At 33.3% G+C, this 15534-nt stretch overlaps 1 protein-coding gene across 4 annotated transcripts in view; it reads right to left on the bottom strand.

Moving 5' to 3' along the window:
• CNOT2 (CCR4-NOT transcription complex subunit 2) overlaps nucleotides 1–15534 on the bottom strand; it is a 109266-nt gene that overhangs the window by 38316 nt on the left and 55416 nt on the right. For all 4 annotated transcript variants that reach the window (XM_054580101.1, XM_054580100.1, XM_054580104.1 and 1 more), the window contains one exon: nucleotides 5610–5732. In XM_054580101.1, coding sequence (XP_054436076.1) covers nucleotides 5610–5732 — 123 coding nt within the window. The remainder of the gene's footprint in view (nucleotides 1–5609; nucleotides 5733–15534) is intronic.

Here is a 15534-nt window from a genome sequence, read left to right as displayed (position 1 = left end):
TATGATTATTAAAATTCAGGAAAGAATTTAGAAGAATATAGGAGTGGTGCTGATAATATACACAAGGCTACTTAGGAAGAGTGATTAGAGAGGTTTCTTGGATGAGATATTTTAGCAGATACCTGGATTTAGGGAGAAGAAGGAGAGAAGTCTGTGAGGATTTGAAAAATGAAAGTGCTAAGGTTCTGAGAGAGAAAGAATCCAATGAGAATAGCCACCATGACTTCAGTATGTAATTAAATACTAATCATGAATATGACAACAATAATGGTGACTGGAGGTATCCTTATTTTATACTAGGATTTTAATGAAATGTTGATTATTAATTGGCCCGACAGAAACCCTACTTGTCATATAACTAGGATATGTTAACACAACTATGAGAGCTAGAATGAGTTCAAAATGGTTGCTGTTTGTCAAAATAAGTAAGTAACCTATTCTTATCAGTTTTAGTTTTTAAAAGTAATAAATGTTACATTTCATGTCTTTACAGCATGTATAAAAAAAGGAAAAAGAGGTTCTTACAAGTTTGTCTTCTAAAACGGTTATGCTTAAGAATCATGTAATGAGTGCACAAAAACTCATTAGACTAGAAAAGATGTTAGTAATTAAAATACAAATTTATTTTTAAAAAATTCTAAGTTGCCAAGTTTTAATACCCTCAAAGGGTTGTCTATTACATGTCTCATACAAATGCTTTTCATTTTCAGTAAGGTCTCCATAAAGAAAAGAATTATAATAAAAAAAGAAATCAAGCTAATATCTATGATTTAATCTTTGAAAACACTTAACATAATATGTAATATTTACAAAACTACTTTCATATTTCAAAACAGCAAACTCAACATTCTATAGAGACACACATACCGTACAGGCATTACCTTGAAATAAAAGGCCTTAAGAGAATAAGCAGTAGGCCTAAAGAACTACTTAGCAATTAATTAGCACACAATCTCATAAAGAACAGATTCCTATATACTTTTGCAATCATGTATGTCACAAAGAAACAGTTACATTTTATGCTCTATGAAGAGGGTAAATCAGAAAATTGGATGGGTTTCTTTTTGTTTTCTGTTTTTTTTTTATAACCGGCTTAAAGTTTCCCTCAACCATTTATCAGTTTTCCTTATTATAAGTTACAATTTAAAGTTATTTTCACTGTTCCCAGAGAGAAAAAAAATTACAAAATTATCTGTTGTTTACATAGTATGTTTTAAGTTTTTCCTCTTCAAAAGTTTCCTAAAAGACAAGATAATCATCACTTGCAGATCATATACATAATAACCTAAAAACCTGAGGATGAAATAGAATAACAATAGCATTATTATTCATAAATCAGTGAAAAATCTATTTAATATTTACTATCTGGTCTTCTAAAAAGTTTTATATACCGTTATTCATTCAATTCTTATAACCAACTATGAGTCATAAATTATTATTTCTATTTTATAGATGAGAGAACAGAGGCATGCAGACTAAGTAACTTGCCCAAGGACACATAGTTAGTGAATCATGTTGCTACGATATAAACTCAGAGAGTAGGATTTGCAGAGGACACATTCCTAATCGACAAAGACTAATAAAAGAGCTCTGAATGATAGGTATAAATATATTCACAAACTATTCTCTAAAGTATTCTATATATCAGTGAAAACCAATCAGAAAAATACAATGAAAATGGCAACCATAAAACCCTACTTATAAAAAGGTATAAGGAACAGGAATAAAAAAAACATTCTTCAAAAAGAAGAGTAACATCAGTACATATGTGCAAGAAAAACATTTTTATAAAGGATGAGAAAGACCTTACCTGACACTAAGATGTGAAAATTGTCTATAAACTACAACTATGTTGTAGCTCTGCCACAGAATCAGTATAACAAATAAAATGAAAGAGTTAGTAACAGGCCCAAGAATACATTAGAATATAATATAGAAGAAATTTCAATTAGCCACAAATGAATGGTCTAACCCAGGGGAGGCCAAATTACTGAATGCAGGCCAAATCCAGCATACTGCTTATATTTGCAGGATGCATTAACCAAGAATTTTCTTTTAACATTTTAAATAGTTCTATAAATAACTACTTAATATCCTTTAGTTAGTCTCTTGGCATGCAAAAATCTAAAATATTTACTATCTGGACATTTATGGAAACATGTTCTGACTGGTGATCTAACTATACATGGTGTAGGGACAAACAACTGGATACTCACAGCAAGGGGGAATTTGGCACTATAAAACTCACACCTTAAATCAAAATACATTTCTAATGAACAGAAGTTATATGTGACAAATGGAGCACAAAAGTGCTAGAAGAGATAGTCTGGGAAAGGTCTAAGTCTGATCTCAAAAAACAGAAACAATAAAAAAAAAGACTGATGAGTCCAATTCATTAAAAAAGATAAATATTTAAAATTTAAAAAAATTAATAAATTTAAATTTATTTCAATAAATTGAAAGCAAAATATACTGAGAAAATATTTGTAACAAATGACAATGGTATTAATTTTAATATATGGAAAACACCAACAAATAAAGAAGACATCGACTCAACAGAGAAGTAGAAAATGGCACAAAAACTGGTAATGCACAAAGCAAGAAATACAAATGGTCAATAACTATACGGAAAAGACATATCACTCTGTACATGTGCACGTGTATAAATTTAGCCATGTTTCACTATATATTAAAATAGTATGCTTCTGCCCTGGCCGGTGTGGCTCAGTTGGTTGGAGCATCATCCTGTTAAAACTGAAGGCTGTAGGTTTGATTTCCGGTCAGGGCACATATCTAGGTTGCCATTTGGTTCCCAGAGGGGTACAAGTGAGAGGCAAGGGACTGATGGTTCTCTCTCACATTGATGCTTCTCTCCCTCTCTTGTTTCCTTCCTCTCTCTCTAAAATCAGTGAGCATGTCCTCAGGTGAGAATTGAGAAAACAAAAACATAATAAGCTTCTTTTGTCTAATAGCAAGGACTTACAGTAATAGTTGTATTCTTGACATTGCTACAAGCTTTCTAATGGAAAAAAAAGTCAGTGTGTCACAGATTTAAATAACATTTTTAAAATACAAATATTTAAAGTATAAAATTAAAATTTTATCAATAAATTATTCTTAACATTATGGGTAACTTTTCTCCCACCATGCATATATTCTAAAATTTGTATAATACTCCTATTCTTACTGTAATAAAAAAGTATCAGCAACAGCAAAGTTTATAAGTAGCTACTACATTACTACACACACACACACACACACACACACTCTCTCTCTCTCTCTCTCTCTCTCTCTCTCTCTCTCTCATATATACTCCCATTTTACAAATTTAAAAACTGAGGCTTGGAAAAGTTCTTGCTAACAGACAAAGCTGAGATCCAAACACATGTCTGTACTGCTTTAGAGACTAAATTCTTAATCCCTATGTCTTATTACCTTTTTAATTACATATTAATCAGTCAAAAAGTTTTGTGAATCAAATCATTCTGTGTTAGTTCTGTAACAACTAAGTTGGAATTCTAACCAATATATGTGAGTAGGTAAATGAATATAAATAACTCTAAGAAACTCTAACATGTAGTATTCCTCCTCTCTAGAAGACAGACATCTCTATCATTATTCTCTTCACACACTTTATTTCAGATTCAGTTTGAAAGTTTCACAGCTTCCTAATTGGAATAAATGCTTTTCATCAATAATTACTGCCACTTTTTCATCAAGCTTACCTTGTACTACAATCACAGTAAAACACCCATGGGTTAACTTTATAATTTCTGCAGTGATACTACTAGAAAGATATCCCAAATTCTTTAATTATAATATCAATACTTAAACATAATAACTTAGCCAAAAAATAATTCAATTGTAATTTATAGCAAATAGCTAGGACAGTAATATAACAGAAAATTAGAAAATTAACTAGATGACATTATTCTTGGAGCTATTAAACTACACACCAATTATAAAGAAAACTACTACACGCATAACTTAAAAAGAACCCCAATAATGCAATTAATAGTTTGTTGCCAAAATGACACAATTTACAAATACAAATAAAAGGGAGTAACACCAAGACAGTGAGGGCGGGGGGGGAATTTTTTAAAAGCCTACAGAAATCCGAACTTAAATCTAGGTTAGGCCAATTGTTGAAATTCTAGACAGAGAAAGTGCTCTACTAATGATAAACATTAATGAAAAATGAGAGCATCTGTCACATATCTTAGAATTTTATAGCTCTTTAAACACCACTAAAAATCTGATTAGGTTAATAACTAGAGTAGATTATTACAGAGACAGGAAGATTAGGAAAAGCAAGTTTATAAAGGAAAAAAATACAAAATACAAGAATGCAGCTGGTTTGTATATAGCACATCCTCTTAAAAGGTTGTTTCATTAAATACTGGGGTGGGGAGACCACTGACTATATGGAGTTTGCACGTTCACCCCATGTCTGTGCAAGTTTTCTCCGAGGCACTCTAGTTTCCTCCCATGTCCCAAAGATGTTAACGTCAGGTTCACTGGCATGTTTAAATTATCCCATTCTGAGTGAGAGTGTGAGCATATGTGTGTGCCCTACAATGCAGTAGCATCCTGTCCAGGGTTGGGTCCACCCTGCGCCCTAAGCTGCTGGGATAGGCTGTGGCCACTTGTGACCCTGACCTCAAATAAACAGGCTGGAAAATAATCCTCTTATTTGTTTTTAATAATCTTTCTTAAATGTACATATAGCTTACATTTCAATATTTAATATTAGATATTAATATTTAATATTAGAAATGCTTTGGGTCTTTACTTAAAAGTCTGGTGATGTTTTTGTGACCAAGTGTGCTATAGGAGCTTAACTCTTGTTTACATTAATTAGCCTACGGTAAAATTGGTTTCCTTACATGTCATTTTGCTTAAAGTTGCAATTTCCAAGAAACCTATCAATGACAAGTGAAGATTTACTGTACAGTGTGTAATTTAAAGCAGCTTACCAGAATTTGAAATCAACTGAATTCATTTAAAATATTGTATCAATCGGCTAATTATGAGTTGGCTAAGTCTTAAATCCTTTCATTCTAAATGGAAATGTTGAAGAACTAGCCGTCTAAAGCAATCAATTCATACCTGTATTTCTATTTCCATGTTTGGAATACAGTGCTTCAAAAATTTTTCTATTACAGCATCCCTACAACTGAACTTTTAGGAAATATTGTTTGAGATCTGGGATTGTAGCCAGAAGATTACAAAGCAAAGGTAAAGTTTCACTGAAGCTTACCATTATATCTTTAAATCTGTGCAAATCTTCTTTCTATTCCATATACATTTTAACATAAAATGCTACTTCACAAATTAAAAAGCAATTGATGATCTAGAAGCAATACCATGTTTACTCCATGTCTGTGGTATACGACAGTCTTACCATATCCCAACTTGAGAATCAGCAAACATTTTGTCTCCCATTAGAATGTAAGCTCATCATCTTTGTACTTCAGGGCCTATAAATGTGCCTAAAACATAGTCATTCAACCAAAAACGGTACACTGCAGTTCACATACTGCTTTTCAGGAACCATAAAGAGACAGTCATACACCATCAAGTAAACACAATATAACTGAATAACTTACATCTTTTTCTGACCGATGTGGAAACATAGAAGACTGGCTGTAGTACATATTTTCATCATGGTAGTCACTGTCGACCCCCTCTACAAACTTCTTTCTTGAAGCACCAAACATGCTGTTTGTCACCTAAACAAAAATAATGCTTTTATCAAGAATAATATTTTGGAAAGTGTCAAACTTCACCTTACTCTTATACGGAACTAGAAAATGAAGGCCGCACTGCTAAGGTAACTAAACAGATAAACTAAAGGTTACTGAGACCTATTAGATAGTCATAAGCCTGACTATAACAATATTAGCATTCGATGCTTACTTTCAGGCCCTAAAAGTTAAAAAAAAAAAAAAAAGAAAAAAAGTAAAGCCTGTCTTATACAATAATTCCACTTAAAAGAAATAAATATCACTTATTCTTGAAAACACAGGAACCCCAAGTATAATTTTCCCATACAAAGATTTTTTTGAAATTTGGGTTTAATTATTCAAAATTCATCTTCAGTATCAGTGTGTTTGTCAACACTATATCTACTTATTATCTATATTCCAGAGCAGATGATCTTACAATCTAAGTTCATTAACATCATGCCACACTGGGAATTTTATCTCAAGCCACAGTACCCACTCACATAATAGTAAGATAATTTTTCATTCATCATCCTGGTATAAATTCATCATCTTCATTATATAATCTACATACTCTTTTGCTTTTCAGTCTTTACACATCCAACACTAGTCATTTTGAGCCCACACTAAAATAATTACTAAATCTGTGCTAATTTTTACTTGTTATTTTTTTTAAGGTGACCTCTATAGAGTTTCCAAAGCTATCAATTGAGTTTATTTAAGGTGAATGTGCAAACTGAAATGTCACGATAGGAGAGATTTATGTTAGACCTGAATATATAGTGACCAAATCTTTCCACAAACATTTTGAGGATTAACATCAAATTTGGCACGTGTCTTGTACACTGTTTATGAATAAGGATATTTTCCTCAACTGTACATAATGAACAGTTCCTTCTCATTTCAAAATGAAACATTGTAGTTACCATCATTTATCAGAAGATAGGGTAAAATGGTATGTTGCAGATTTTAAAAGGCAAGTTGATGTGCAAGTCTGTTGAAAACATCCATGCTATTTAATAATTGCTTTATCTCCTAAATTCCCTGTTAAAATTGTACAAAACTCAAATATTTAACTATTCTTCTGTTTGAAGTCAAGTCTGAGAAAAAAACTGTTAAATTAAATACGAACAACAGTGGAAAAGAGCTTAATCGCTGCTTTGCTGTGTTTGGGGGCTGTTAATTTCTTCAGGTGTGAAATACAGAAAGATATTTTTAAAGGTCTATTAATTTGTTAGAACATACTTAACCTTCTTTGGGCAGTGGACTCCCTTGGTGTATCTCATAAAAGCTCTTCTCTAATTCTGAATGTAATTTTAGGGACTAGGATCCCACATGCCTATCCACAAACCCCCTAGGTAGTCATTAACAGGAAAAAGAGTGGCTTTTTTTAAAAAACAGAGTTTAATTTCCAAAAACTAACAGGGAGGAAAGCACTTTATAATCGACAAATTAAGACTCTCTATATAAGATTTTCAATGTTTGTTTTCTAAAGCGATACATTTAATTCTCTTTAAAGGACCACTGCTATTCAGTTCTACTTCTAAGAAAGCATATGTGAGAAAATGACATGAAACTCATTAAGTCAGTAAAATTCCAGGAAAATACCAGAGTATCTCTCATAAAATCTAACACCCACAAATTAATTCAGATGGATACAAAGTAAACTCTTCTTTTAACCAATTACAGACTCCTAGAATTCCAAGACTAAAATTGTCCAGAATAAAAAACTTCAGGTTAATACTGTGCAAAGGATTTACTGTTTTGAAACCAAAACTAAATATATGAAGTGTTCCAGACAAAGGAAAACAAAAAATTTCCTTTTCCATCAATACCAGATTTTTCCAGACTCACTGTGCGTGTGTCCACACACTTGAGAGAAAAGAATACACAAAAAATCATTTTTGTTTTATGCACTTAAACACAGAACTCGCACATTAGTGAAAATACTAATTATTCTCACATGACTTAAGCAGCAGGCGAGAGAAAGCGGGGGGTGGGGGGGGAGAGAAGAGGGACACAGAGAGAGAACTATTAGAAAAGTAAAGTGTTAATATTCTGCTCTCCAAATGCAAGCCCCAGGCCGGGGATATGTACTTGGATGAAACAAAGACTTTTCTGATCTACTGTAAAATCAGAAAGGAAGAAAAGACAACATAGTAAGTTTTTCATAAAAGCTAGTTTAATTTTAAATGGCCTGTCCATTATTCCACATAGAAAAATAAAATGGGGTAGAACATTTTTTTAGATTAGCCGTGAAGGATGAAACTAGGAAGATAATCAAGCAGAGAAGTAAGGGAACCAACTAGGCAAAAATCTATAGGAAGAGCATTCAATATACAAGAAACAGCAAGATCCTGAGTGGTGTGGCTCAAATAGCATGAACTTAGTGAAAAGTGATTGGAAATGAAGTCAGAGATACTGGTGAGGGCCACATCACATTGTGTCTTGCAAGCCTGAGGAACACTGAATTTTATTCTATGTGAGGTGGGGAGTCAAGAGAGAGTTGTGGGGTAGTTTAAGATTGATATAATTTGGCACATATATGTTTTTAAATGATTGGAGCTACTCTGTAAGGACTGAATAAAGAAGGGACAAGAATGGAAGCAGAAAAACAGACTGGTAAGAGACGATGGTGGATCAGGCTGTGGTGGTAGTGGTAGAAGTAATAAGAAATGGATATTATTTTAAGGGAGAGCTGACACTAATAAATAGATGGATGAATAGATGATAATATGAAAGGGTAATATTATCTCCTAGAATGGAATACACAAAAATCAAAGGAACCTAGATATCAATTTTTGTCAATGTCAAAGAACTATGTCAATACTATTTTGAAATATATTGAATTACTTGTTATGCCATTTATATTAAAGTCAACTAAGAAAATGGAAATTTGAAAAGCTAATTTAAAAATAAATCATACTTCACTTTACATTACTAAATATAAAATCTGTTAAACTCTTTGGTATGTATAATCTGTCAGCTTTTTTCAAGCAAACATATCAAGGATTTGTATCTGTTCTGTTAACTTACGACTTCTCACAACTATCAGACCAGACTCTATGAACAAAGGAGAAATAAAAATTAAGATTTTCACCAAGAAAGAACAGGAATACGTATATACCAAAAGCACTGTTTCTTAAGAATTTTTGGAACACAGATCTGAAACATTTAATCAAGACATTTTATCCTTCCTTTGACTCCACAGGAACTAACGGGGGGGGGGAGAGAGAGAGAGAGAGAGAGAGAGAGAATACTTCCATTATTTAACTTGGACTAGCTAGAAATTCTTAAGGTATGACATTCTCAAGACTTAAATACAGTATTTCAAAGCCAAATGCAATAAATCAGAATCACAGAAAAAGAATTTGCAAAACCCCAAAGATGAGCTAATCTTAACAAACAATTTCAGACTGGTGAAGTGGCCCAGGGAATCATACTTAAGACACTTTATAAATAAAACTTGAAAATATGTATGTTTGTATCTATGTGTATAGAGATAAATTTGAAAGGTTTAAAAAGACTCAGATCGTATCTGAGGCAGAATAATATTTAATCTTACACAAATTTCTTTCAGCAAGGACTCTGTAGAGGAACTTATGTGAAAACCATTTCTTGTCTATAATACTGGCAAATGCTGGCCCATGCACAGAATTGTATTTCCCAGGGACACAAACATATCTCATGGCAGAGTGGTCATTTTCCTGACAGAAAACAAATGTAGTTTGATTTCAAAATCTATCTCCAGTCTTAACTCAAGGTTCTAGCAGATTTTGAAGTGCTGCTAGGTATTTCTTCCTCAGAAGTACAATTTAATAACCTAAATCAGTAATACTGAAAACTGATTTCCTGAGTTACTTTCTCTGCTTTCTTCTGCACACCCATGAAGTTCTATCCTTCCTTCCAAGTGGCTTTCACATCGGTTTTTGCCATTCGTCCTATCATCTTAGTTTAAACCCTGGACTAGATGTTTTTAGCCTCCTGACTGGTATCCCTTCACATTTCAATAAACATGATGAGGATTACCTGTAATGAATTATGCCAGAAATTGTGTTAATGAAGAGAAAAACTGAATAGCTAACAGTCTCAAGTCTTGAACAGCTCAGTTTCCCTAGGAAATAGACCTGTAAATAAAGAGTTACAAAATAAACATCTATATAGGTGTTTTGGGAACAGAAATAGGGAATATTAACTTTGAGAGAAATAGACTGAAAGATTTTATTATAAAGGAGTAATAATGTTAGGGTGAGCATAGCCTTGATTAAAAAAAAATGTGTGGGTGGGAGCAAACATTGGCATGAGACAGCATGGTCAAGAAACAACAAAACTTTCAATACAGCCAACATGGAGTATGTCTTGAAGGACAGTGATAACTAGTAAGAAAGAGTAGGCTGGATTTTTGCCAGGTTAAAAGAGGGCAAGAATATTGGCAGGAAAACCAGGTATAAAAATCTAGGTGATGAACTAAGCCAGACTTCCACCAACAAATACTTTATTATGGTGCCATATTAGTAACTACTGCATTGACTTTGTCACTCTCCTGTTCTATCTCTTGTTAATTTCCCCTACCTATAGGATAATACCAAGATTCCTGAGATCATGACCTTAACATAACTTTGAAGCACTAATTATCTTAAATCCAACATATACCTTATGCCTCAGCTTCATTTAGATTATTCATAGTTCTTCCTATGATATTCATGATAATCTCTGAAAAATATCATATGTAACACTGTCCTTGTGATATTCAAAAACTGAATCTCAAGCTGATAAGACTAACTCTAAATATGTACTGAAATCATCCATATCTTTCCATCTCTGTAATTTCCTAATAGTTCCAATATCTTCCAAACAGGTCTTTATTAATCCATTCTTATTCCCCTCAAGCCTATCCCATATTAGCCAAAATGAATTTTTAAAACAAAAATTTAATTGCCATGGCCCTGCTGATGCTTCAACAGCTTACCAAATTAATAATAATGCTTACAAGGCCCTAGATAACTTCTTTGACCATAACTCTCTCCACATGTCCCCAGCCACCACTATAGTGCTGCCACACCTTCAGTAACTCCAACACAAAGCCTTTTCCACCTCAGGACCTTTGCATATCTCTACCTTGAATGCTCTTTCTCCCATTCTTTGAAACTTCCACACTAAATTAGGACTCCTGATTTATACAATCATTGAAACTGCTTTATCATAACTATAATTATACCATAGCAAAGAATAACTTATTGATCACTTACAATATATTCTAAATGTTTTAAAATGTATTTACTCATGTAATCCTAATAATCTATTTAGTACAGTAGCCCTCTCCCCCTTATCCATGAGAGACATGTTTCAGGTCCCCCAATGGATGCCGCAAACCTTGGACAGTCCTAAAACTTATATATATATTATGTTTTTTCATACAACATACATACATACGATAGTTTAATTTATAAATTAGGCAGTTAAGAGATTAACAACAAAATAGAAAAATTAAATAATATGCTGTAATAAAAGTTATGTGAATGTGGTCCCTCTCTCCCATAACTGACCTGATAACTATGTAGGCTACTAAGTGATTAATGGGTGGATAGCCTATACAGTGTGGATATGCTGGACAAAGGAATAATTCACATCCCAGAAAGGACGGAACAAGAGCCTGAGATTTCATCACACTACCCCAAACAATGTGAAATTTAAAATTTATAAATTATTTTTGGAATTTTCCATTTAATATTTCCCGACCACGGTTAACTGCAGGTAACTGAAACCACAGAAAACAAAACTGTTGGTAAGGAGGGACTACTATAATAAGTACATAATCTACTTATGTAATCTTCATGGACTTCTTATGTAGTCCTTGTTTTTAGATGAGAAAACTGAGAACCAGATAAGTTGGGTAAATTGTCCAAGGTCACAGATCTAATGTGCCCAAAGTTTCATACCTGGGAAGTGACAGAGATGGGATGTGAACCCAGACAATCTGCTGGAGTTTCCCTTCTTTAGCCGCTATAGTACACTGACTCCCACACATGCAACTAATAGTTTTTTGTTTGTATTCTCCCCAAACTGTAGGCATCACTATGGGAGAAGCAATAAGGTGCAAAAAAGGGAGCAGGGCTTATTTTGTGGTGAAGAATGTTAAGTAGAAGATGCCACAATTAAATAGGTGTGTATGATGAAATGATCTCTATAGCAGAAGAATGAGAACGGACTGGATAAAAGTATGTGAACAGAAGTCAGTCTCTATCAGACTGATTGTATCTATTTTAGAGACAGTTACATTAGATTTTTAAAGAAATTGTACTTAAAAGAACACTATTACAACAATTAAAAAGTAATTACTGTTTCCACATTCCATATGAACTAATTTTTTTTAGTTTTTTTTTAATCCTTCTAGGAATTAGGATGATTATAACAAAACTCAAAATTTCATTATAAGCTACTGAAATAGATATTGTAGCATTAGATTTGTAGTATACATGTGAAAACTAGGTTAAAGGAAGAACAAATCCCTAATGGCAACTTTTTCTTATGCAGTCTCTAATGTAACCTGGAGATTTACTGTTAGCATGCTGATACATGTGAAGCATAATAAAATCAACTAGTTCACAACATTAAAATATCAAGGCTTTTCCACAGACAACTTGTTCTCTCACTTCTAACAACAGTTTGTACTTAGCTGGTATTATCGAGGATAAAGTCACAACACACAGTGTGGGGAGGGGGAAAGGCTACCTGTTCCTTCCTTTCTTACTCTTTTCTATTGGAGACTGTATTCTGGTTGCTGAATACAGAATTGGACTTCCCGCTTATTTTTCCCTTCCAATTCCACATTCACTATCAGCAAACACTTCAAATGTACATACACACATTCCTGTTGTCTATAATATTGGCAGAAACCAATTAATAAAAATCGCAGCCAACTGCCATTAACATTTACCTGCTTTTATCAACATGTAGTCAATCAACATTTGAAACAAATCATGAGAAGCTATAATATCAGAAGATAATCTAGTGTTTTTATTATTGCCTTTTAGAGGGAAAGGCTGATAGGTCATCTCACTGAGAAACTGCCCAAATTCTATGGAACTAGTATACTCCCATTTCAAATATTAAATACTACAACTTAGAAATATTTGTAGCCCAAGGAATTTTTGTTCTGGTATTATTTTTTGGTATTACGATTCTGAGCTACCAACCATGCTTCACAACTGTTATAACTAATTCTATTTTTATTTCATTACAGAAAAACACTAAAAAAAGAAAGAAAGAAATGGGCTTAAATAAAAAAGTAAAGGGCACATATAGTAGTCAGAAAAAATCTAGTTTCTGAGAGAACAAAGAACTTAGTATCTGGAAAGCTTTAGAAAAAGAACAAATGATCTTTCTCTCCTTATGTAAGAACCATATTTATTTACTCTTGAAGTCCTACTAGAATACCGTGGCTTGACATTTACCATATGATAAATGTATAATGGAGAATCTGCTTAGAACAGAGCTAAGAAAAGTGAAGATTTAGATAAATTTTAAAGGTAGACTATCTAAATTCATCAGCCTGGAAATAAAGGTAATTCATGTCATATTTTAGCAATTGCAGAATGCCCGATAAATGAGCAATTAAACTTTTAATAAATACAAAAAAAAAAGGAGTTACAAGGCAGATGTACAGGAGACATATGACTCTGGTTGGAAATGTGATTCAGCAGAAAACTAAGGGTGTATATGGATAGTAAGCAAATATTTTGATACAGAGTCCTTTCCAGGAGTTATAGGAATATTTTGTAAGAGGTCTCATCCAAAAGAACAGGGTACATCATATCTGAGAAAACGATGGAGAGGGCACGTAAAGGAAGAAAGCACATCACTCTTCCTAACCCAAAGACCATTTACTGAAATCTGGCATCTAAAGATGCTTTACTCAGATGACATCCCCAAAAACTATCCCTTATAATGTACCCCCAAAATGTACAAAGTATTCTCTAAAGAGTGTTAACCAAAAGTCTATAAATGCCCCTATTAGTTTAACTTTGATATAGTGAGCATGTTGTGCAGACTTCAGAGGAAAAGGGGAGATAAACTACTAAGGATTCTGTACTGAGATCTGAAATTTTGGTGTCCCAATCTCTCCAAGGATGACATGCTTTCTCTGAAGAAATGTTAGCAATCATAGGCCACCTTAATTCTATTTTTCCTGAGTATAATTCTGAATGTCTTATGTGCAAAATAATCTTAAAATACTGTGAATAGGAATTATACAGGACAGATTTGGAAGAACTAAAGAATCAGTTTTTGAAGGCTTTCTGAGAAGCAAAAACCTAAAAGGATAGTATTAGTAAGCAAAGTAGTGCAGACCCAGGCACACACTGCTAAAAATTATTTCTAAAAAGCATACATTTAAGGGAAAAAATACCTACCTATAAAGTTAGATCATGATTTTCAGTATACGACACACCAGCAGAAAATGCTGGAGTGTTGGCATTTTACACACACACGATTTTGTGAAATTATTCAACAAATATTTGCTGAACTTCATTGCAGATACTGTGCCTTCACTGCTTCTATACTTACTTTTGTTAACCTAAAACCTAGAGATAGGCAGAAAGTTCTAGTGGGAAAAAAAATACAGCTACCTGCTTAAAACTTGGGAAAGAGAAAAAAAGAATGTCTAAAGCTAGGGGAAGAAAACTAAAACTTGCTTCTTTCTGAGACCAAGTTACAGGCAGCAAAATTTTAGGTCTACAGATGTATATCTTCCCCAACTTATTTGTTAGCTTTTTTTTCTTTTTGAAAACGTGTTTTCTGTTCCTCTTCTATGGAGCAGAGAATATGAAATTAAAAAAAAACAAAAACCAAACCTAACACCTTCCTTTGCATTATAATATTAATGGTTTATTCAGTTTGAGGTTCTCCCTGTTTCATATCTAATAAGTAAAATTATTTCTCAAAACACCAGACTTTCTTAATAATTTCTGAGATAGTTTTATGAGAAAAATAATTAATAAACATCACATTTTTAAATTAACAAAATGATTCATTGGTAAAATGGCCCAAAATCCACCTCAAAGTACTGATGAGAGCACTATTTTCCTTCTAGCCTTTTCTACCACGCACTTACCTTGGCAACTTCTCTCAACATTTGCTGTTTTGGGGATTGGAAAGCTCAGAGCTGGAGGGTGAAGTGAAGAAGGAAAAGCTGGAGGATGAGCCATGGCACCAGACCCACACAGGAGCTCCCCTGAGACACTACAGCAGGGTTGACACCATAGCTCTGAAGTTCAAACTCCAGCAAAGGGTAAGAAAGGAGTCCAACCAGAACATGATATATGATGGAATTTTTCAGCTCTTTGAAAAATACGGAAATTATGCTATAAAGATCAGAATGCCCAGTTTCAATACTATGACTCCCTGGTTCATATCTTATTTCCCAACCACAGAATTCTCTCTCAGACAGGTTCAAAGTATTAATCAAAAGGTTGCTAGGGGTAAGGAAGAGTGTAGATCTTTCTACAAACTTTCACATTTTTCCAGAAAATAAAAGGACTTAGGGCATACCTGGCCATCTTGAAAACATCTAAGGCAAAAATGTTAAAATACTTTGCCTATGTGCTCCTTGTATACTTTCTCACTCTCCTAAGACTCAACATTAAATCTAAGACTCTCATTAATACCGCCAACCAGCAGAAGGACAGCTAACTACATGGATATATTTAAATTCCTAAAATTAGACCGTTAAGCTTTTTAAAAACCAGTGATAACTTTTGGTAAAAGTGTATGCTTTGGGAAGAAATAAAATTCTTAAAGTGTTCTTCTC

Source organism: Pteronotus mesoamericanus, unplaced genomic scaffold (assembly GCF_021234165.1).
Source record: "Pteronotus mesoamericanus isolate MK-2021 breed Mesoamerican mustached bat unplaced genomic scaffold, CSHL_Meso_final contig_56, whole genome shotgun sequence".
NCBI lineage: Eukaryota > Metazoa > Chordata > Mammalia > Chiroptera > Mormoopidae > Pteronotus > Pteronotus mesoamericanus.
The sequence above is the reverse complement of the archived record's forward strand: the minus strand, read 5'-3'. Positions and strand labels throughout refer to the sequence as shown.